Genomic DNA, 23,014 nt, shown 5'->3' with positions numbered 1-23,014 from the left:
TCATGAAACTTGGCTGAGTAACAGCAAATGATATGCAGGTGCTTCCCAAGAAATATGAGCCCAATATTGGTGGCGCTGTAATTAAGGCCGAAAAACTCTGGGAAAAATTGGAAAGGCCACGCCCCCCACAGCATAAGTCCGGTTTGACTTGAAATTTCACACAGGAGTCGAGCTCAATGTGCTCTTCAAAAAAGCGTCTTGGACCATAAAAGTCCGCCATGATGGATTTTTTGCTAATTTACATAACATAAAAAAACAGTAGTGTGTCATCTACTTCTTTGATTTTGACTTTATCGACTTCAAATTTGGTACACAGCCTTGGGTGACTTAGATACACAATTTTACAACAAATTACCAAGATCGGTCCAAAAACGATGTCACTCCTTCATATAATTCTAATTCTAATTGTGGTGGTGATGATGATGGTTGTGATGATGATAATAATGATGGTGGTGAACCTATATTACAATGAATATATATATTATAACTATTAATTATTAATCATATGTAAATTTAACTTAACTCCAATTAATTGATCTATTTTTCTTTACCTCTTCGTATGACATACACTGTTCTAGAGATAACAATCATACACATCCTTTTATCATGTGCACACACACACACACACACACACACACACACACACAAAAAACTAACTTCTTTCAACTTCATGTCTGTTCTGTCATAATCTTTGTATGAGCCATATGCCCAATGGTCACCTTTATGCCACTTTTTGTTTTATCACTGTATGTATAATAAAACAAATATTGAAAGAACATGTCTCTCAGAGAAGCCTATAAGAAGAATTTCATATCTTTGCACTTGACTCATTTACATAGAAGAAAATTGACATTAAACATACCTCTTTTTCCTGGAAGGATAACTGTGTCCACAGACATGAGCAGGTATATGCCAGCAATGAATGGCTGCCTTTGAGGAGGGCACACAGATACACAGTTAGAGGGTAGGAAGCTGTAAAGTTTTGGTCACATTTTTAATCACTTTTCGCCTGACATTTCCTTCCTATTCCTTTTTGTCAAGCTGATTTCTAAACATACATTCTTCCTGGTCCTCTAGAAGAAAAACACATATAGTAGTCTCAAGGAGACAAGCTGAACACCGTGTCGTTCTTTATTCATGTCCAACAAGCACCTAATTTCACAGTACCTCTACCAAGACTTTGTATTTTATTATACAACAGAAAGGTTGATGCTTTTAAGTAAATACTTACGGTTTGGATGTCATTTTTAAGGTAAGTCCTGAGCAATCTCTATGATGGTCTGCAGAAGAAAAGAAAAAAAAACAAGACTTAGCATCTGCCAAATTTATTTTTTCATCTGAATAAGCACTATAATTACCAAAGTTGATGTGTACTGTATGTAAATTACCTAAACGGAAGTGGGTGAAATGTTAGAAACACCTTTTATCATGGCAGTCCAATTTACAACCACAAAAAAGTAGATCCTCAAAGAGATATGAAGTCAACTCCTCTTAAACTATGTCAAGAATGTTGAACAGTGCAGTGCTGTTGTATTGGATTGAATTACATTGTATCCTTAGACCCTCAACACTGCCCGAATGCATCTTGTGTAGACACAGAGGACTAAGAGTTTTGTTGCTCTGCCAATGTGCTGCTTACGCTACACCTCCTTTGTAGATATGGTGTACAGAGTCTACAGAAGTCTGCAATATTAGCAGCTTTGTGAGGCTATCTCAGGCACAGCTGTGCTTGAGCTAATTGCTAACATCAGCAAGCTAATATGCTCACAATTACAATGTACAATGTTAACTATATTAACCAAAGTATTGGACAAAGTGATGGTGGCACTAGATGAAAAGTCAAGGGATCACCAAAGTGATTACAATTATTCCGTGGCAGGGAATGGATTTTTGTACAAAATTTCATCCAATAAGCGTTGAGATATTTCATTCAAAGCCACAACTGTAAACATTATGATTCTGCTATAGCAAAGACAGAGATCACCAAGGTCATAAGGAATGATCATCTGAGAACCATTAACGTCTGTACTGGTATCTGCTGAGATATCTAATTCCAGGGATAAGCAAAGATTTCGACCTGCTGGTGCTACTAGATGAAAAGTTAAAGTAACAATTCATTAAGTTTCATCAGCTGGGCACCACTGATGTCTATACCAAATTACATGGGAATCGATCCAGTAGTTGTTGTCAATACTTTAACTTCCACTGAGACTTACCTCTGAAAGCACTGACATCTCCATAATGGATCTGCAGTACAAAGTAGGACATGCCTGAATTTCTTCCAACTTTAAAGCCAACATCTGATGAGACAACAGAGAGAAAAACAGGTAAGAGAAAGACACAAATCCACATGGCACTCTAAACTGAGATACAAAAGAAAGAAAAGATGGATAACTATACATGAAAACCCATACTTGACAATACACAATCCTACTTTGACTGGTCAGTGGATTATACAGAGTAATGTGTAATTCAATGCTGTAAGCACCACAAAATAATTAAAGAAGAGACAAAAATCTCAAAGACAGAAGCTGGACAAATGACAGCAAAAACTCTCCACATGACTAGATACCACTAGAAGTCAGTTAATAAATATGATTATTAATAGTTGTGAACCAACCCTTTGAGAGACATACCTTTGGGTAATTTAGTGGGTGGTGCATTCTGAGCCCAGGCATACATAATGGAGGCTTCATCCTCACAAGTGCCCTGTACACTGCCGCAGTCCCTTAAGAGAGAAATGACACAATCAAATGGGGAAACACAGTGAATTACAAAAAGGTACACCTCTAAACACCTGTTCCCACAACAACAATCTAGTGTTTGGTGGGAAGAAAACCTGCAGGCACTTCCATAAAAAGGACTGACACACAGGCTATCAGGGAAAAAATATTACTTGTCATGGTCACTGCAGTTTTGTGTTCAAACAAATTTTGGAAATTAGCACCAAAAAAAAGCCAAATTGCCTAAAAAGCACCCTGCCTATATTGAACTAATACAAGCATGCCTTTCATTAATAGGTAGAATAAAATGTTAATAAAGAAAACAATGTAATAAAAAAAATGTTCATTTTCAACACTAAAAACAGAACAGTGACCTGAAGTTGAATATTACCAGTAGTTGCTAGTGGAGAATGGAGTCTGGCAGCCAAACAGCAGCATGTGATGGACTGTGTCCATACTGGCATGAGGTATAAAGTCCACTGAGGAGGAAAAACACCCTGGTTAAAATATTATATATCACTTGAAAAATCAATCGAGTCTCACATCAGAATGTGTAATAGCTTTGTTGGTCCACAGCGCAAAAGGTATTAGTTTCACAATAACGGCTCTAAAATTGTGAAATGCCTCTGTTTTTTGGCCTATTCTTTTCTATTGGTCTGAGAGGTAAGGTGGGGCTAGGCCATTCAAGGCTTTAAAAGCAAATAAAATAATTTTAAAATGAATCTAAAATGGACAGGCAGCCAGTGGAGTGAAGCTAAAATAGGTGAAATGTGCTCAAACTTGCTTGTGCCAGTTAAAAGACGTGCAGCGGCATTTTGCACCAGTTGAAGACAAGCAATGGAGGACGCACTAACCCCCATATAAAGTGCATTGCAGTAATCCAGCCGAGTGGTCACAAAGGCGTGGATTACTGTCTCAAAGTGCTGTCTCTGAAGGACTGGTTTAATTTTTGCCAGCTGCCTCAACTGGAAAAAGCTTGACTTCACCACAGCTTTAATCTGGCTGTCAAATTTAAGGTCTGTGTCCACTTTTACCCCCAGATTGTGCACAGTTGGCTTGTGGTACTGTGCCAAAGAACCCAGATCAACCAGGGGGGTCACAGAAGTGCCACCAAAGACCATGACTTCTGTCTTTTTTTCATTAAAATTTAGGAAGTTTAGAGACATCCAGGCTTTAATGTCATGTAAACACTCATGCAATGGCTTAACACTGTAGGAGTCTGACTTTTTTAGGGGGACATAGATCTGACTGTCATCCGCATAGCAATGAAAAGAAATGCCATGTTTCCTGAGAATTGAACCAAGTGGGAGTAGACAGAGGGAAAATAAAAGAGGGCCAAGCACAGAGCCCTGTGGTACCCCATATGAGAGGGGAGCAGTGGAGGACACAGAGTCATCAAGGCTGACACAGAAGGTTCGATGTGACAGGTAGGACCTGAACCATTCAAGTGCTGTGCCACTGATGCACACCCACTGCTCCAAACGAGCAATCAGGATTTCATGGTCCACAGTATCAAAAGCTGCAGTCAAATCTAAAAGTACAAGGACAACACAGTGACCAGAGTCAGTAGCTAAAAAGATGTCATTAAAAACTCTTAAAAGCGCTGATTCGGTGCTGTGCAATGTTTTAAAACCGGATTGGAAAATCTCAAGAATATTTTGTTCATTTAAAAAGTCAATGAGCTGAGAATAGACAACCTTTTCTAAGATTTTAGAGAGGAAAGGCAATTTAGAGATAGGCCTGAAATTTGCCAAAACAGTAGGATCCAGCCCAGGTTTTTTTAACAAAGGTTGCACAACGGCATGTTTAAAATGAACAGGAACCACTCCAGAGGACAGACTGCTATTAATAACTGTGTGAAAAGATGGTCCAACAGTCTGGAAAGCCTCCTTAAAAAGTCTGGGGAGGGACAGTTTCATCTGGAAAACCTGAGGGCTTCAAATGACCCACAATCTCCTGAACAAAGGGCAGGGTCACAGGCTCAAATGTGTCCAACCCAGCAGAGCAGGGGACAGACACTGAAGGGTCAATGGCAGGAGGTGAAATAAGTGCTCTGGTAGAAGTGACTTTATCAGTGAAGAAGTGAAGAAATTTTTCACACACAGCTGGGGAGGCCTCAATTCCAACAGTCTGTGGTGCATTCAGAGCAGAGTTGATCACTTTAAACAACACACGAGGCTTGTGGCAGTTTAACAAGACAATATCAGAAAAATATTTTCTTTTAGCCTCTTTCACAGTGGATTGGTAATGACGCCAGTAATCCCTCAACATTTGAAAAGACACTTGCAATTTGTCCTTTTTCCACTTTTGCTCAGCTCTTCGACAATCCTGCCTGGCAGCACGGGTTGTTTCATTCAGCTAGGGCTCCGCCTCCAATTTAGTTTTATGCTGTCTGGTCTTCAATGAAGCCGCAATGTCTATGGCAGTTTGACAGGTGTCGAGAAACCATGAGCTGTTAAGAGCCTCTGTATCCTCATACACAGATTCAGGCATAACGCAGTTTTGACTGAAGGCATCTGAGAAGTGAGCAGCAGTGGAAGGGTTAATAACTCGACATGTGCAAGCAGCAGCGCGAGGTTTAACTGTTTGACAGCAAACAGCAGCTTCAAACAGTACAGGCATATGATCAGAGAAAAAAGCAAACCAGGCAAACCATGAGATAAAACAAGATCAAGTGTGCGACCACGTTCATGTGTAGGCCCAAGTACAGACTGCACAAGATTAAAAGAGTCAATGATGTTTAAAAAGTCCCGCACCAAAGTTTTTCAGGGCAACAGACATGAATATTACAATCTCCAACGATAAGGACCCGGTCATACTTAGGCATAATATCAGCCAAGAACACAGAAAAATCTGATAAAAAGTCTCTGTTGTATTTAGGAGGCAGATAAACCACAGCACACAACACCGTGTGAGAATGCCCCAGCTCAAACAGACTCAGTTCAAAGCTGGTGAAGGAGGATGACAGCGATATCTGTTTGCATTTAAAGTCACTCTTAAAAACAGTCGCAATTCCTCCTCCTCAGCCAGACATCCGAGGAGAATTAAAATAGCAGCACTCGTCAGGTAAGAGTTCTGTGAAGACACTGGACTCACCAACACTCAGCCAAGTCTTGGAGATAAAGAGGAAATCCAGTTCCCAGGATATGAAGAAATCCTTGAGGATAAATGATCAGAGCGAACAGCTGACGAGGAGGCCCGACACAGAGGCCGCAGGATCCCCAGATTCACTCCGCACCAGCGGAGACAAGGAGAGCAGGATCTGCGGGGCTGGAACACCACATCCGAGCCCGCCACCGGGACTAAACAGGCAGCTACAGGGTCCAGGGAACGTCGAGAGACACACAGGCGAGGCCCAGCTCCATATCCGCCTCGATCAGGACGTACCAACCTGGCCCTCAGCCTCACAAGACAGCCGCTACGCTTTCCCTGGCGTCGGTGCCGTTTTCGCCGCGGGGGTGGCGCTAGAGTGCGGCGGATGTATGTCGGGATATCCGATAGGAAATGAGGGTCAGTTTTTCTCCCATAATGATCAAATTTGACAAGATTTTTGGCGGTGATTCTCAGATCTGGCAGCGTTTGGCGATCATACACCAATAGAGTGTTGACGAAATGTGTAGCAAGTGTTAGAAACAGCAGAACACACACAACAGTTGGAGCAGCTGACACACTGGCGCTATCTTGCCATCTCAAAGTTCAGGGTTCATACACATTTTGGCCAAAGAATTTCAATGACTTTCTGTTAATTTTGTGTATACTATGTTTTGATATATGCTATAGTTTTGGAGTAAATCACATATTACAGCTGTGTCAATTGCTGTAAATTTCCTGCTGTAATTTCAATGTTGTTTCTTCATCAAATATTCTATCTTTAGTGCCTGGTTCAGACACTGTGTTTTAAGTCCCTTTTGGCTCTATGTGCTCTGTCCAGATGCACATTCCATCTCTCTTGATCACCCAGCACACCTTTTCTTTCTCTCTCTCCACTTCTCTCTCTCTTTTTCTCACAACCCTACGCTCTTTCTCTCACACTCCCTCAGTAGTTGGTTAAATTAAATTGAAATTTCGTATCAGTGGACTTATTTCTATTACTGGTAGCAATGCTAGATCATCAAAGAGGGTAGCCTCTGCCCCCTGTCCACCGTCCTATACAGATAGACCCCCAAACAAGTTTAACACACATCAGTGGGTTGGTCTGAATGGGGTAAGAGAGGGACGAGGTTGACAAGCTGTTAAATGTTACTGTCAAACAGCTGTAACAGTAAAATATGTGTTGGTCTATTGCTGCTGTTTCATTTAACAATGGTTCATTATGTTTCAATAAAAGCTGATGGCAAGACAACATACTATACATAATTAACACCTATTTAGCTAATGATTTTGAGTTCCCTGTACCTTTAACATTTTGTGCAACAAGCTTAAATCCATCTTCTTCTTACTAGCTGTCAGTTTCAAATCGCTTGACTACAAGTCCGTGGTAAGAAATCTCCATTCAAGGTAGAAACAGCAATGGGTGAGGATGGCAGATGGGGGTCAATACGGCAACAGGTAAAGTCCCGGAGACCACAGCAATGTGATACAATTATGTTATACAAAATTACATTTTTAACAAAATTTTCACCAGCATTTTGTATGACAACACTAGAAGACATACTGCATAACCACATGAAACTTGTGTTGTTTACCAGGTAGGCTATGCTAGATTATTGTTAGGGCTGCCCCCAAACGTCGATGATTGTTCTTTAGCTGCATCATCATATTTATAGTAAGTCACAGTGAAATCACTTTAGATATACAAGTTTGATGGAAACGGAAAGGAATCATGGAAATGGAGGACAATGTGACACAGAGCAGCTCTGACTCTGAAGTGCTCAGTTCCAGTGTCGATGCAACGAGGTCAACTAAAATATTTTTCAACCTGTTAGTGCTGGGAGGAGCATGTTTTAGCAATGATTCATAATTATCAAAGGTAATTATTAATTATTAAAATCAATTAATAATAACGGGGCACCACCTGGAAACGGGAACCAATAACCAAACAATAAGGTAGTCTCATAAAAGGAGTTCACTTAGGAATACTAATATCTGAGGGATACCAGTATCCACGGACTCGGTGGTCCATCAATTCACAACACAGTAGCAATAAAGCTTAATAAGTAATAAAGCTAACAAAACACAAAACACAACACAGTCTCTGCCCAGATGTAAGCCTCTTACTTGGGTCACTTTCAGAAAGCGATCAGATGTAGCTATGTTTAGTCCATCAGTGGGGTCCAGCACGGGTCCTCTGATGCATGGTCCTGGCAGCGCTATCCTCATTTCCTCAAGGACTAGCAGTGACTGGTTTCTCAATGGGCAGCAAAGAATACAGTTGAGTCAACTCTGTCAGAGGGCTGCAGGGCGAAGAAGTTATCTGCATCTACGTGAAGAAATCCTTTTCTTCCTTCTGCGGGTGACAGAAGAACGGTAGCTTGCACCAGCGGTCTCTTGTTCAGATCTGGTAATTGTGCTTGGTTGGGAGAAGACACAGGGAGAAGTCTCAGTTCATCCAGCAAAGGGAGGATCTTCAAAATTGGCGAGGGGAAATACACATGCACTGAGGTTACCTCCTTTAGTAAACTGGTTCACAAGGGAAGGCTAAGCTTCCTGCGGCACGGTCATAAGGGAAAGGCAATGGATGTATCTGTGCAGCTGGTACTTCGCTGAGGTGACTGTCAATTAGAGATGAGAGTTTGGGGATTTCACACCAAGGTGCAAACTGCAGGGCAGGCTGGGAGTTGTGGTTTGAGCAGCCTTTTTGGCACTCTTCCTTTGTTTCAGGAATTGAGGGACAAAGGCGGCCTTGTGGTCAGGCTTCAGAGTTTACAAGTAGACCTGCCTTTGTCTGACCACATGGTTGAGGTCCAACATCCCCCCCTTTGGTCTGAAGAGTGGGGTGCTGGCCAGTCTTCAGAGTAACTAAAGGACCAACTAGTCCATGTAGGAGGTGTGATCTGACGGTTACACAGTCCATGTCCTTGAAAACAAAGAGTCTTTATCCTTGGGAGGAAAGTTAGACAGTTCAAACAGTTCAGTAGTCCATGAGTTTCGCAGAGGCTCTGGCATCTGAGAAGTTAAACTAAGGCATCATCTGGGCAGATGGTTTCTACCTAAGCTTAACTACACTACACATCACATAATTGCACAACACATTAAGTTACAGTCTGTGGCGTTAATCCACCACAATCCCTGACCACTCAGTGTTCACCACCGACACTAGGGTAGAAACCAAAGGGAGAGAAGTGGAGAGGAGCAGGAACAGGATGGGTTAGAGGCTCAAAGCGGCCCCTTTCTTAATTATGCATAACTTTACAGCTTGATAAAATTTAAACAGGTGAGTTATAAAAAAAATTGTGCAGTGGTCATGAAAGGTAAAATTAGCTATAGCGACCACAACTGTTTTTTTGTTCCAAGCTGTAAACATGTTTATTTCTGCTGTTAAGTAGGACATTTTAACATGGGGGTCTATGGGGATTGACTCGCTTTTGGAGCAAGCCTCAAGTGGCCATTGAAGGAACTGCAGTTTTTGGCACTTCTGCACTGGCTTAATTTTTCAGCCCCAAAGGTTGCCGCTTGGTGTTGCCTTGCCAAAAACCTACACTCAGCATGGATTTTAACTGGTACACATTCTGCCATTCTACGATGGAAAGGGTGGAGAATGAACCCTATCTCTAGGTTCTGAGGATCTACATAGATTGGAATTGTACTGCCAAGACTACATGCCAGAGGATTGCACATCAGTGGTCGTAGCAGATCTAAGGGTTTGCTCAACCAGGCTTGGGGGGACAAGATAGGCTGGTATCTGCCCACTGCTCAGGTTGCTGATTGAGGAGCTAATCTCCCTAATGAGGTCCTGCATCAGATCCCTGGCTATATGCACGTACATTATGTTGTCTCTAACCACCTCTGACAATGTCCCTATGGCATGCAACGTGTTGTTAATGAGGCAGAATGAAAGTTAACAGTGACTAAGGTACCCTGAGGGGTTTTACCCAAGTCCTATAACTGTTCTCATTGGAGGAGGAGTCTCTGTTGGATTTCTGGCATGTCCTCATTGCCTTTGGAGTGCTCTAGTGCTGACAGAGTTGGCAGCCACTGCAGTGAACAGGCCTCCAAAGGATCGCTTTCAACGTTTCCCGCAACTGAGGTCTTCCTCCGTGACCAGGAACTTCCGTAGCTGTTTGAGGAAGCAAACAGTCATTTGCTTGGCATGCTTAACTGTGTCCTGCGTTTGGGTTCTGCTCAATCTGCCCTATGTCAGGCATGGAGGCAGGCAGATGTGTTTGTAGTACACATCCCAGGGATCTAGCCGGACGTAGATTCTCTTGGTGTAGATACACATACTCGGTGTGATACTGGTTGGCAGGCTGAGGTCAGCCACATCAGCAAGCGGGTGACTCGTAGGCTGAGGAAGATGCCAAGGACCCAAGGGAGTCTCATCCTGGAACAGACCAGAGTTTAGTTACTATGGTGAGAGGGGAGTAGGGGTTAGGAATGCATGCCAGCAGGGAGATTTGAGGCATGCATCTATCCCTACAGAGCTACTGTGGGGTGTCCTCCCCACCTTGGGATGCAGCTTGCTCCCCCCTTCCAGGCATGCAGGCTAACTCTCCTCTTACAAGTGAAAGCAGCTTAAAGAGCTTGATCTGATTCGCATAGACCCATTTGTATGCTGGCACCTGGCTTGGTTTGAACAGTCTTGATTCGGGAAGCTACCTGAGAGAGTTTTCTCACAACCTCAAAAGGGCCGGACCAGCTGGGTAGGAATTTCCTGGACTGAGCTACCAGCTTGGCAAACCTGAAATAGAACACTTTGTCACGTACATGGTATTCACGGTGGGACGTTTTCCTTTGGCTCCTTTGACACTGGCTTCCAGGTCCTTCTGGGCCCACGCAAACATGGCCCAAAGATGGTCACACAGGTCACATACTGGTGTGCCATATAGGCAGTTGTCACGCTGACATATTCATTGACATCTGACATTAAAGTTGACTTCCACTCCCAGGATCTCAAACATGGCAGTCACCACGCCCACGGGGAAATGAGTGCCTCAGTCCAAGTTGATGGAGGGGGGCAGTCCCTAGCAGCTGAACACTTGGTTCAGCAGCAGGACAGCGGTCGTCATGGCCATGTCATTGGGTGCTGGGAGGCACTCAACCCACTTGGTGAACGCACATGTGACCATTAAGAGGTATATGTTACCTCAAGAGGAATTGGGCAGTGGCCGATCCAGTCCATTTGAAAGAGGAACCACGGAAAGGTGATCCCTCGGCTCTGGAGTGGGGGTCGAGAACTTGCAGCAAACCAGGATGTAGAGCAGCATGTTGCAGGCCATCGACAGCCGGTAGGCAACCTGCTGAAGGGTCCTGAGGGTGGCCTTGTAGCTCCAGTGACCTCCAACAGGAAAATCATGATTGTGGGCCAACATCACCTCCCTATGGTCTGTCAGGACGACCCAGCGAGCCAGTCCCTGACCATCGGGAGTGAAGACCAACAGGCCCTTGTCTGATTTCAGGTGAGGTTGGATGGGGCATAGAGCTTGCAGCTCTTTGGGCTCGCATGACGAGGGTTGAGAGGTCCACCAGCTGCCAGATAGCTTGAATAGCTATCTCTAGGTTCTGAGGATCTACATAGATTGTGCAGGTTTAGGGGCCCCTCATCTTTCTCTCGCCTGTTGGCAGGTGGTGGCATTACCACGCTGGCCTGGGTAATCAGAAGCCAATCCTTGCTAAACGCCCATGATCGTTGCCATCCTTATCAGGACCAGAGATCTTGGAATGAGCCTTGATCCAATACACAGTTATTCCCTGGCCCATCACAAGGAAGTCGCAAGCCAGAAAGTGTGTTTGACTTCCTTTTTCCTGGCGTTTCTCATACCATTTTTGTTCCACATGGAGAAGTGAGAAATGAAGATGTGACGAGTGTAGTAGTGTAGCTGGAGTCAGAGCAGATAACCAGCTGGCTATTAGGCAGCTGGTGATCAGCGAGGAACACAGTACAGTGGACTTGGTCGGAAGGCAGCAGTGCATAGAAGTTATTTGCGTCTTCGTGAAGAAATCCTTTTATTCTTTTTGCAGGTGACAGGAGAGCGCTAGCTTGCAACAGCAGTCTCTTCTTCGGATCTGGAAATTGTGCTCAGTTGAACTCAGGGAGAAGTCTCAGTTCATCCAGCGAGGGGAGGATCTTCAAACTTGGCAAGGGGGAATACACATGCACGGAGATACCTCCTTTAGTAAACTGGCTCATGGGGGAAAGCCAAGCTTCCTGTTGCACAGTTACAATGGAAAGGTAATCAGTATATCTGTGCAGCCAGTATTTAAAGCTGAGGTGATGTCACAACTGTGTCACCGGGACTCCCTGTGGCGTTGGAGCATCTCTGCCAATGAGAGATGAGAGTTTGGGGCTCTCGCAGATTTCGCACCAAGGTGCAAACTGCGGGGCAGGCTGGCAGTTGTAGTCTGTGTGAGCAGCCTTTTGGCACTCTCCCTTTGTTTCAGGGATTAAAAGACAAGGGCAGCCCCGTAGCCAGGCTTCAGAGTTTACAAGCCTGCTTTTGTCTGACAACATGGTTGAGGCCCAACAAACTAGATGCTGTAACTGGGCAGAGGCTGTAAGAAGAATGTCTAATAATCATTGATCAAGTATACTGTAGAAAGAAACATCAGTATTTATGTGGAGTATTTATAAGTACTTAAAGTTGGATTTGCACCAAACTTGGCATGCTACATAAGCAGCTCATACTGGTGGTGCCCATTCAATTTTGTGCAATTTGGAGCTCCTTTGGTTGAGATAAAGCATTTTTTTTGAAGTGACACTGTACCATCAAAAAACAAATGTGTCTAGTAAACAACATATAAAATCAATCCTGTGTTATGACTAGTATGAAAAGAGGGCTTTGCATATTTTGCATTATGAGTTATAAACTAAAACACGTTTACTTTTGTTATGTCACCCCCCTTATGGGTAATGTGTTTTTCCCCCAAATAGGCTTGAATATCTTCTCTTAAAGTTTAACCTTTGCATTGTTGACAGTTATGTCTGCAAAAACTAATCCAGCTACTACTGCTGCTACTACCAAAACTCAATACTCTTCTTCAACTACCTTTACAATGACTACTGTAGCCATTGGTACAACTCAGACTGCAGCTGACCTACATCATCTCCTAGAAAGGTACCATCTAGTCTGTGTAGTTACTAATGATTTTTGGTTTTAGAATAGGGCTACACGCTGTATGTTTGTCGATCAACTAAATATATTTGAAAAAATGTACTCACCAATAAATGCATCACGACTAGTTGGCACAGGAAATGCCATGCACAGGTAAGTGTCCGACTGAAACATTAAAGAATACAATAACATTAATGAATGAATAATAGTAGAACATTCACAGGACCACATGACTATCATTAAGATGGCCATGTGGTTACTCACCATCAGCAGAGTGAGAGCTCATATGACACCGCCCAAGGTGGAGCATGTACTCGTCCTACAGCGCCACCAGGTGAGATCCACTCTGACGAAAGTAGAGATCACCAAAGTAGCAGAACCAGACAAGGTGACAGGCCACACACTGAAGTCATGTGCTGACCAACTAGCAGGGGTGTTCACCACCATCTTTAACCTCTCCATAAAACAGACTATAGTCCCCACCTGTCTTAAAATCCACCCAAAAAGACAGCAGTTAAAAGCCTTTATGACCATCACCCAGTTGCCTTAACACCAGTTATGAAGTGCTTTGAGAGGCTTGTAATTTCTCACGTCAAGGCCATCATCCCCACTGATTAGGACAGCTACCAGATTGCTTATTGAGGAAACAGATCTACAGAGGATGCAGTCTCAATCGCACTTCAAACACATATGTCAGGATGCTATTCACTGACTTTGGTTCTTAGTCCTTTCAATACTATAATCTTCCATAAACTGGTAGACAAACTCAACAACCTGGGATTAGCCACTTCTTCGTTAACAGACCACAAAATGTCAGAATGGGCAACCACACATCTTCGACCCTAATCCTGAACACAGGTGCACAGCAGGGCTGTGCGTTTAGTCAAGCCCTCTTCATTCTCTTCACGCATGACTGCACCCCCATCCACTCCTCTAACACTGCAGTGAAGTTTGCTTAAGTCACCACTATAGTAGGATTTATCTGACAGTGAAGAGACACTACAGAGGAGGTTCAACATCTGGTTGAGTGAGGTTCAGGCAATAATCTGGTCCTTAAGACCACAAAAACCAAGGAAACCCAGGTATTTAACCTCTGTGGGGTCATTATCAAGGTTGCTGATACCACTTGATTCTTTAGTGCTCCTGGCAGGTAATGACAGTTGTTAAGAGTCATTGGAGTAACCTGAGGCCAAGTGTAAACAAGAGTTGTTGGAGCTGTCACAAGGACGAATGTGAATGGTTATTAAATCTCCTGGGAAGGGATGAAAGAAAAGCACTGCATGGTTCAACAATAAGGCTTACTCAATTGCCCAGGGCAAGTAAAATGCCACATCGGGCTAGTAAATCTAGCAACTCACTTGCCCAATTGGCCAAGTAAAATGCCACTTGCGCAATTGGGAAAGTGTTTCAATCATTTTTTTCAATTATCATCGTATCATAAATTATGTTCTCGTTCTCTGGCACACAGCATAGCCCCCTCCCCTTGCACGTATCAGAGAATATTGGCACATGCCGTTGGCCATTCAAGAATTGAGTAGGCTAGTAGTGTTATGCGTGAAACAAACATCCCTCAGGATTATGTCAGCACTGTCAAATAGGATAATCAGTGGAGCATGTAATATTTCACTGCCATAAATCCTCTGTAGAATAAGAAACATTAAAGAGGGAAATCAGGAAGCTTGGAGTGGAAGAAATGAATCTAAAAAATGTATTTGCCATCAGCTTACGAACTCTATTCCATTATTTGAAAGAAACTGGGCTGATCAAAAGAATTTAGTTTTCAGTTAAATATAGGGGATGGGCCATACTGTTTTTGATATGCAAGAATGTTTGTTGCTTCGTATCTATTACACTCTGTGTCCTTGTTCTGTTTAATTTACTTAAAAATTAAACATGACAATTAACTTTAGTCTGTGTTGTTATTTGATAACTGCTAATAAATAAAACAATATCTCTAGGGGCAAGTAAAAATTGACTTTGGAAAAGTTGATTTCTGACCCTCTTGCACAACTGGACAAGTGAAAAAAACTATAACATTGAACCCTGCATTGTAAGTGGTGTCATAGATCTCCTCTTCTGTTGAGGGATGGTTTCTCTACTTTGATATAGATAGCTTCCTTCACTCCTCTTTCAAACCATCTGTCTTTCCTATTCAAAATATGTATGTTGTTGTCCTTGAAAGAGTGTCCCTTATCTTTCAGGTGTAGGTAAACTGCTGAGTCTTGACCTGAAGAATTGGCCCTCCTGTGTCAAGGCATGTGTTTGTTTAATGGTTGTTTATTCTCCCTGATATACAAGTCTGTACATTCCTCAGTGCATTGGATTGCATACACTAGGTTGCTTTTCTTGTGTTTGGTTGTACGGTCTTTCGGGTGGACCACTTTCTGTGTTGGTGTCTTGCTGGGTTTGAAAAGCACAGGGATGCAGTGTTTGTTGACAATCCTCCTGAGTTTCTCAGATACTCCAGACATGTATGGAATGATGATGTTGTCACATCTATTCTTTTCTTTTCTTCACCATCTGCAGTGTTGGTGTTCTTCCTGGATCTTGTGGCTGTTTTCAAAAATGTCCAGTTAGGGTATCCTCAAGTTTTAAGCGCATCCTTCAGGTGTTTGTGCTCCTTCTCTTGGGCCTGGGCCTGGGTACATTATCAGCTCAGTGGTGCAGGGTTCTGATAACTCCTAGCTTATGCTCCAGTGGATGGTGAGAGTCAGAGTAAGTATTGATCTGTGTGTGTGTGATTCCTGTATACCCCAACGTGGAGACTCCTGTTCTCTTCAATGTGTACAGTTCCTGATGTCCTCTTGTGTGAACCTGATGTTACTGTCCACTGAGTTAATGTGTTCTGTGAAGGCTTACACTTCCTATGTTTTAATTTTGACTCATGTGTCATCCACATATCTAAACCAGTGGCTCAGTGCTGTTCCTCTGAAGGAGTTCAGGGCTATGCTTTATCCTACTTCCATGTAGAGGTTGGCCATAATGGGAGATACTGGTGAGCCCATGACACAGTCATGCTTTTGTCTGTAAAACCCCTCAGTTTACTGGAAATACCTGATGTTCAGACAGAGGGCCAGCAGTTCGCAAATCAGGTCTGGGCTGAAGTTGGTTCTATCACTAAGGGTGATGTCATGTAGTGGTTTCCACCACATCCATAGTCGGGATGCATATTCAAATGAGGTCACATCATGGGACACCATGATTTTATCTGGGTCCAGTTTCAGTGTTGTAAGTAACTGAGTTGATGCTGCTAATAATGGGCCTGAGGAGGGCTCCTTCTTTGTGAATCTTGGGAAGCACATATATGCATGGGATGGCTTCTACAGTATACAATCAATGATATTGTACGCAATTGATGGTTTTCTCCTTCTGTAGCTATTGTAAACATTCTAGACATCTCAGACAAAAACTGGTCCGCCTGAAAGACTGCACACCTAAACACAAGAAAAGCAATCTAGTGTATGCAGTCCACTGCAGTGAGGAATGCACAGACTTGTATATCTGGGAAACTTGACAACCATTAAACAAACGCATAGCTCAACACAGGAGGGCCAACTCCTCAGATCAAGACTCAGCAGTTTACCTACACCTTAACGATAAGGGACACTCTTTCGAGGACAACAATGTGCATATTTTGGAAAGGATGGACAGATGGTTTGAAAGAGGAGTGAAAGAGGGTCTCTATGTCAAAGTAGACCATCCCTCAACATGGACATAGTCTATGACACTGCTTATCCCCTACCTACAATGCTGTCCTTTCATCCCTTCCCAGGAGATTAAACAACCATTCACATTCGGCCTCATGTGACAACCCCCATGACTGTCATTTACACTTCACCTCAGGTTTTCACCTCAGGAGACTCCAATGACTAACAACTGTCATTACAACAGTCAGGAGCACTAACGAACCAAGTGGTATCAATGACCATGATAACAACCCCACAGGGGTTAAATACCTAGGACTCCCCACCAATCAGTTAGAACTGAAGAAGCCTGTTGGATGAGAGGCGAAAAATCTTCAGGTATCTACAACCAAGTCCAGCTGCCCTCGATTCAACCCTCCTTGAAGAAATGTAAATAACATATTTCAATTCAACAGACTCCAACCAAAATTGGCACAGAATATAACATTTAATATGGTTAAAGCAGGAAAGCCAGTAAATCAGTCTGCATTGATCTATAAATGAATGTGGGTGATTCTTACAGTATCTGTTGTCCACAGCTGCTTTATACTATCAGAAGACAAACGTCTTCTCAAGTTCATTAAATCCATGCAGTATCTCAAGGCAGAAGGACAGATACGTTGATGAATCTGCAGCCTCCAATTAGAGAAGTGCTGCGCCAGAGCACAGTGCCATTATGCACAGCTGTTCACTGTGTTGACCTTCATTAAATCACCTGATGACACCAGGCTGCTACAGAGTAACCAGTCTAACTGGGCGGTTATAACTCAATATTCTGCCTGTTTAGACGTCCAGTTACCAGGGCTCATAATAACCTCTTTTTCAATTTCTTTTTAACAAAAATAGCATCTCATGTTCTATTCTTGAGACACACTGAAGTGTAACATTAATTACTGAACTATGAGACAATTTACAAGGTGAGATACATTGGAATTATAGCTGAAATAGTGACAGTCTGATGCAATAATATAAACGGTTTCATCTTTTTTTTTATTTCTATCATTATTATGGTAACTACACTATGTGCACAATTATTAGGCAAGTTGTATTTATGAAGACCAATTTTATTATTGAACAACTACAGTTCTCTGTGTGCACAATTATTGGGCAACTGTTAGTGCGCAGAATTATTATGCAACTAAATGAAAAAACAAATTTTCCCATCTCACTTGTTTATTTTCATCTGTTAAAGTGAGAATAATAAACAACTCAAAATTTACAAATAAACATTTCTGAAATTTCAAAAAAAAAATCAGTGACCAATATAGCCACCCTTCTTTTCAATAACAGTCACAAGCCTTCAATTCATGGAGTCTGTCAGTTTCTTGATCTGTTGACGATCAACTTTTTGTGCAGCCGCAACCACAGCATCCCTGACACTGTTCAGAGAGGTGTACTGTTTTGTTTCACTGTAAATCTCCCGTTTAAGAAGGGCCCACAGGTTCTCAATAGGGTTTAGGTCAGGTGAGGAAGGGGGCCATGTCATTATTCTTTCATCTTTAAGGCCTTTACTTGCAAGCCACGCAGTGGAGTACTTCAATGCATGTGATGGAGCGTTGTCCTGCATAAAAATCATGGTCTTGGCCATGTCTCTGAGCACTGAACACCTTGTACTTCTCAGCACTCCAGGTAGGTTGCAGTCCTGGAATATGACAGCACTGGAGGATAATGGGTTCCTGGTAGCTTCACGTTTGATTCTTCTCAAATCTTTGGCAGTTAATTTGCGTCTTTTTTTCTCAACACGTTTCTTGCGACCCTGTTGACTATTTGCAAGAAAAAATTTGATGGTTCTGTGATCACGCCCCAATATCTTAGCAATTTCACAAGTGCTGCATCCATGTGAAAGACTTTTTACGATTTTTGACTTTTCAGAGTCAGTTAAATCTCTTTTTTGGCCCATTTTGCCTGAGAAGAAGAAGCTGCCTAACAATTATGCACACCTTGATATAGGGTGTTGATCTCCTTAGGCCACATTCTCCCTCATTACACAAATACACATCACCTGATATGCTTAAATCCAATAAGCATTCAAGTTTATACAGCTTGGAGTTGGAAAATATGCATAAAAATGATGATATCGTCAAAATACTCACTTGCCTAGTAATTGTGCGCACAGTGTAGATGTTCAAAAAATCATACTCTGTCCTTGACTGCAGATTTGTGGTGATGTGTCTTAATGTTGTGGCGCTCTGAATCATTCAGACATTTCCTGAAGAAAAGCTTCAGTTTGTTGAGCTGTAATTATCACGCCGAACTGTGATTGGCATGGCTGTTTCAGAGCTATGAGAGGAGTGATGTAACTGGCTGAGAGAGTATTTAATAATCACTACTTAATAATCACTGCTGCACTACTATGTGTGTTGTTGTGCTTGCGTGGTTAAAATAGGGCACAAGATATTGAAACTAGTGGCACCAAATGCTTGTTTACTGTGTGAATGAAGTTGTGCACATGTAGCAGCCACAAATTTTGTATTTGACCAGTGAGTGATGCTCAGACGGTCAAACCACACACGTTGCAGTTATGTGACATGCACTGAAACCATTTGGCTACCAGGGTTTTCTCAATTGTGCCTGCATTGTGATCGGATCTCAATATGCAAATTAGTTAGGCAAGGCTGGCAGACTTGTCAACAAACATGGCGTGTCCCAGGTCAAGGAAACTGCTGCCATGAATGGTGTCATTCATTTTGAAATCACTTTTTGCGAGGGAAGACTTCTTACTACTGCTACTATTTGTATCTTTGGTGGGGCTTCCTTTAGCTTTTTTTAGCCTTTTAGCTGGCAGAAGGAGGCAGCGCTAGGTAACTTTTCATCTTATTGGGTCGATTTTTTCTTATTAGTGTGGTCATGTTGTACATTGCAATTTTTGCATTTGCATGGGCCTGAGAAGTTTATCTCAAAAATTTAAAGCACTGCCTTTAACTAATCCCCTTAGCTAATGTCACATTCTAAAACAGCTGACTAGAACTGCAGAAAAAAAATAGAAATGCATATTGAGAGAAATAAATGACAGTGAAAGCTGATGAGGATGCTCCCCATGCTGCCTTGTTTATGTCTATAAAGTAGGAACCCTTGATTACTAGCCAATTCTAATTAACAATAACAACATTAATAATAATAATTAATAATTCCAGTGAAGTTTACTGTTGTAGATTTATCCATTATCAAGACAACCATCAATTTCCTTCAATTCATTGATTCATTCAATTGATTAATGGTGTCAGCTGTAATGATGAGTATACTGTTGAAGTCAGAGAATGTAGACTTAGAAGTATGGTTCAGAGAAATGGACTCACCGCACTTGGGACAACACCGGGCATCCGAATATCCACAGAGAAGTTGTGAGAGTTTGTGAAGACCTGTGACTGCTTTGTTCTCAACACACAGTCGCTGGGATCGGACCAGACATTTTCCTGAGACCTTAGGGACACACATAAGAATAACATGATTTATTTCCTGCTTTACAGCAAGACAGTCGGTTATTAGTAGTCATGCATGGTTTTAAAGGGGTGGCCAGGGTTACATCCAGATAACTACTGTTTGCGAGAAAAGAAAGAGGAGGAACAGAAAAGAAAGCAGGACAGTGGTAAGTGGAGCAGATAATATCAAATGATGATAAAGGATGATTGTTGATAGCAAACGGTAAGCCAAAAAGTTAGTTAACAAAGATACATAATGTCATGTAACATGTAGCCTAGCTAACGTCTTAGGAGATGGCGTTTGTAAATTTTATCATAAAATTCAATAAAGGTCTTTAAAAATGCAATAACATGACTAATGCCATCTAGCAGCTAACAGAATTTAACTGTTAATATAAATGTGTCAAAATAAAAATATTTAGATTCTATAAATGCTTTTTCATTAATATCTGATTATTTAGTACATAGGATGGGATTTTCTGATTGAGGACGCATCAGACTCTAGAACTGCCTCTGGATGTCTGTTGCCCAAGTCCGCACCCCTCCTCTCATAGTCTGTAACTATCATACCATACATTGGCGTAATCATAATTATCATACTTAGGGACTGAACCCAAAAGGCAGAGGACCCTGTTGTTCTTCATGTGTTTGTTTGTTAGGGCCTGAGCCCTAAAGGGGCAAAGACCCTCTTGTATTTGTTCCATTTGTTTCTTTCTTTATTATTCCGCCACTTAAATCCTAAATTTGATCTCCTAAACATGCTCAAAAACTCACCAAATTTGGCATGTACATCAGGTCTGGTGAAAAATTTGATAAAATGTAAAAATTAACCTCCAAAGTGCCAAAATGTGCTCAAGAGCACCTCCGGTGTAACTAATATGACCACCACGGCCCGTAGGAATGTTGTAGAGAGATCAAACCAAAACTCAATTATTCGTCTCATCAAGACCTACAAATCATACACTAACACCCCTGACCTAAATCCAACAGGAAGTCCGCAATACACCCATCAAAGTACGACTTGCGCCAATTTTGGACCCAGAACAAATGCTATCTCCTCCGAGGGGTTAATGGTATCGGATTCAAACTTTGATACATGACTTATGACACTATGCTGAAAAAAAGTTTTTACAAACTTTGTAATAACTCAAACGGTTTGGATTTTATAAGCCCTTTATAAGTTGCAGTGCCACATCATACCTTAAAATGTAAAACAATGGCGAGGTACTCTATGGGAATGAACTTTGTGTCAAACAGAGGCTTCTGACATCAAAACTATAAGTCTGACCACTTTCAAACCTGTATCAATGGATTTGCTACAAAATTTCCTGCTACAAAATATGATTTTTAATGTAAGATTTGGCCAAAGTCATGGGATTTATGAGGAGATTTCACAAAAAGCGTACTCTAAAATTCTCCTCTCAAACTGCTCCTGGTGATGTCACTCCCTCAGTGCTGTGAAACATTCTGCAATATACACTCATTATAAAATCACAGGGGCAAGAAAATACTTTAAAACTCACACTCTAATATCTTAAAAACAATAAAAGATAGAAAAAACATGTAAATTCAAGATTTGTAGGTCAAAGTCTCGTAACTCATTTGAAGTTCAAATGAAGTCTGTATCTAAAACTATGTGGAAGCAGTAAATGTTCAAAAAGGTGTGGGTTGGCTCACACTCTCCATTCAAATATATGAGCATTTTTACATCTGTGTCCAGCTCAAGCGGCAACCTCCGGGGCTGAAAAATGAAGCCAATACAGAAGTGCCAAAAACTGCAGTTCCTTGATTGGCCACTTGAGGCTGGCTCCACAAGCGCATCAATCCCCATAGACCCCCATGTTAAAATGCCCAACTTTACAACAAAAAATAAACATGTTTACAGCCTGGTACAAAAAATGGTTTTGGTTTCAATAGCTAATTTCCCCTTTCATTACAACTGTATGGAGGGTGAATTTTTTTATAACTCGCCCGTTTAAATTTTATTAAGCCGTAAAGTTTTGCATAATGAAAGACATGGCTGCTTTGAATGACAGGTCCACCAGCCGCTAGGTGGCTCGTTTCAGCCATTCAGCCCACCTCTTTGCCCATTTTTGATTGGCTGGGTGTTAGGCAGAGTCATGTACTGCCAAGATGGCGACAGCCGGAGCTGCTCACTTTGAACTTCAAAACTGCTCTTCAGGAACCAACGGGTGATGTTGCAGTAACTACATCCATATTTTCATACAGTCTATGGTCCTGCTGCAGTTACTTATTGTCTCTACACACCTGACAATATAGATTTCAATTAAACTTTGACCAGGTCATGTGGGTTAAAAGTCTTTACTTTTCTAAAAATAGAGGATTAAAAATTAGGAAATTAATGTTTTACACACAAACTCATCGAGAGTTTTCAATTTACTAATTGAAATTTAAGTGAATGGGCCCAAAACTTGCATGATTTTGATGACACAGATATGAGCAAGACAGACATGTCTCACCCTGCAGAAAATTCTCATCTTGTCAAACTTTCAAAATAAAAGCACACCACACTTGTAAGAAATATCCCTCATTTTTAAAAAGCAAAATGATCTGATCCCGACGGCCAGAGTGCGAGGTCCCGACCAACGCTGCTTGCAGCTTTAATTATTTTTGCTGTTCTTATTTAATCTGTACAATAATGTGTAGCACACTTTTCTTGCAAGCTTATTTCATTATAGCAGAGGTATAGCTTTCATGAAGTCAGCTTATTATTACTATTATTTCAAAGTAGCCCACCTTTTGGTAAAAGGCCTCATCAGCTCGTTGGACGGCTTGTTATAGATCCATGACCACAAATATATGCACAGGTTTAGTAACAAATCAGAGCATTATTTATTATAGTAAAATAACCTGAAGATGGTAATACACATTGTTTGTTCAAAAATCACATTCACACTGTCCAGTAACATGAAGTACACAGTAGGTTTTCACAAAGGATCAGCGTTAGGTCCCCTATTATT

General features: G+C 41.8%; 1 protein-coding gene across 4 annotated transcripts in view; it reads right to left on the bottom strand.

Moving 5' to 3' along the window:
• Positions 1-23,014, bottom strand: part of pam (peptidylglycine alpha-amidating monooxygenase) — a 129,820-nt gene that overhangs the window by 75,498 nt on the left and 31,308 nt on the right. For all 4 annotated transcript variants that reach the window (XM_067573898.1, XM_067573899.1, XM_067573900.1 and 1 more), the window contains exons 4-10: positions 19,911-20,034; positions 13,039-13,096; positions 3,115-3,202; positions 2,637-2,728; positions 2,217-2,300; positions 1,232-1,280; positions 863-930 (exon numbers count right to left, since the gene is read on the bottom strand). In XM_067573898.1, the coding sequence (XP_067429999.1) occupies positions 863-930; positions 1,232-1,280; positions 2,217-2,300; positions 2,637-2,728; positions 3,115-3,202; positions 13,039-13,096; positions 19,911-20,034 (563 nt within the window). The remainder of the gene's footprint in view (positions 1-862; positions 931-1,231; positions 1,281-2,216; positions 2,301-2,636; positions 2,729-3,114; positions 3,203-13,038; positions 13,097-19,910; positions 20,035-23,014) is intronic.

Source organism: Thunnus thynnus, chromosome 19 (genome assembly GCF_963924715.1).
Source record: "Thunnus thynnus chromosome 19, fThuThy2.1, whole genome shotgun sequence".
NCBI lineage: Eukaryota > Metazoa > Chordata > Actinopteri > Scombriformes > Scombridae > Thunnus > Thunnus thynnus.
The sequence above is the reverse complement of the archived record's forward strand: the minus strand, read 5'-3'. Positions and strand labels throughout refer to the sequence as shown.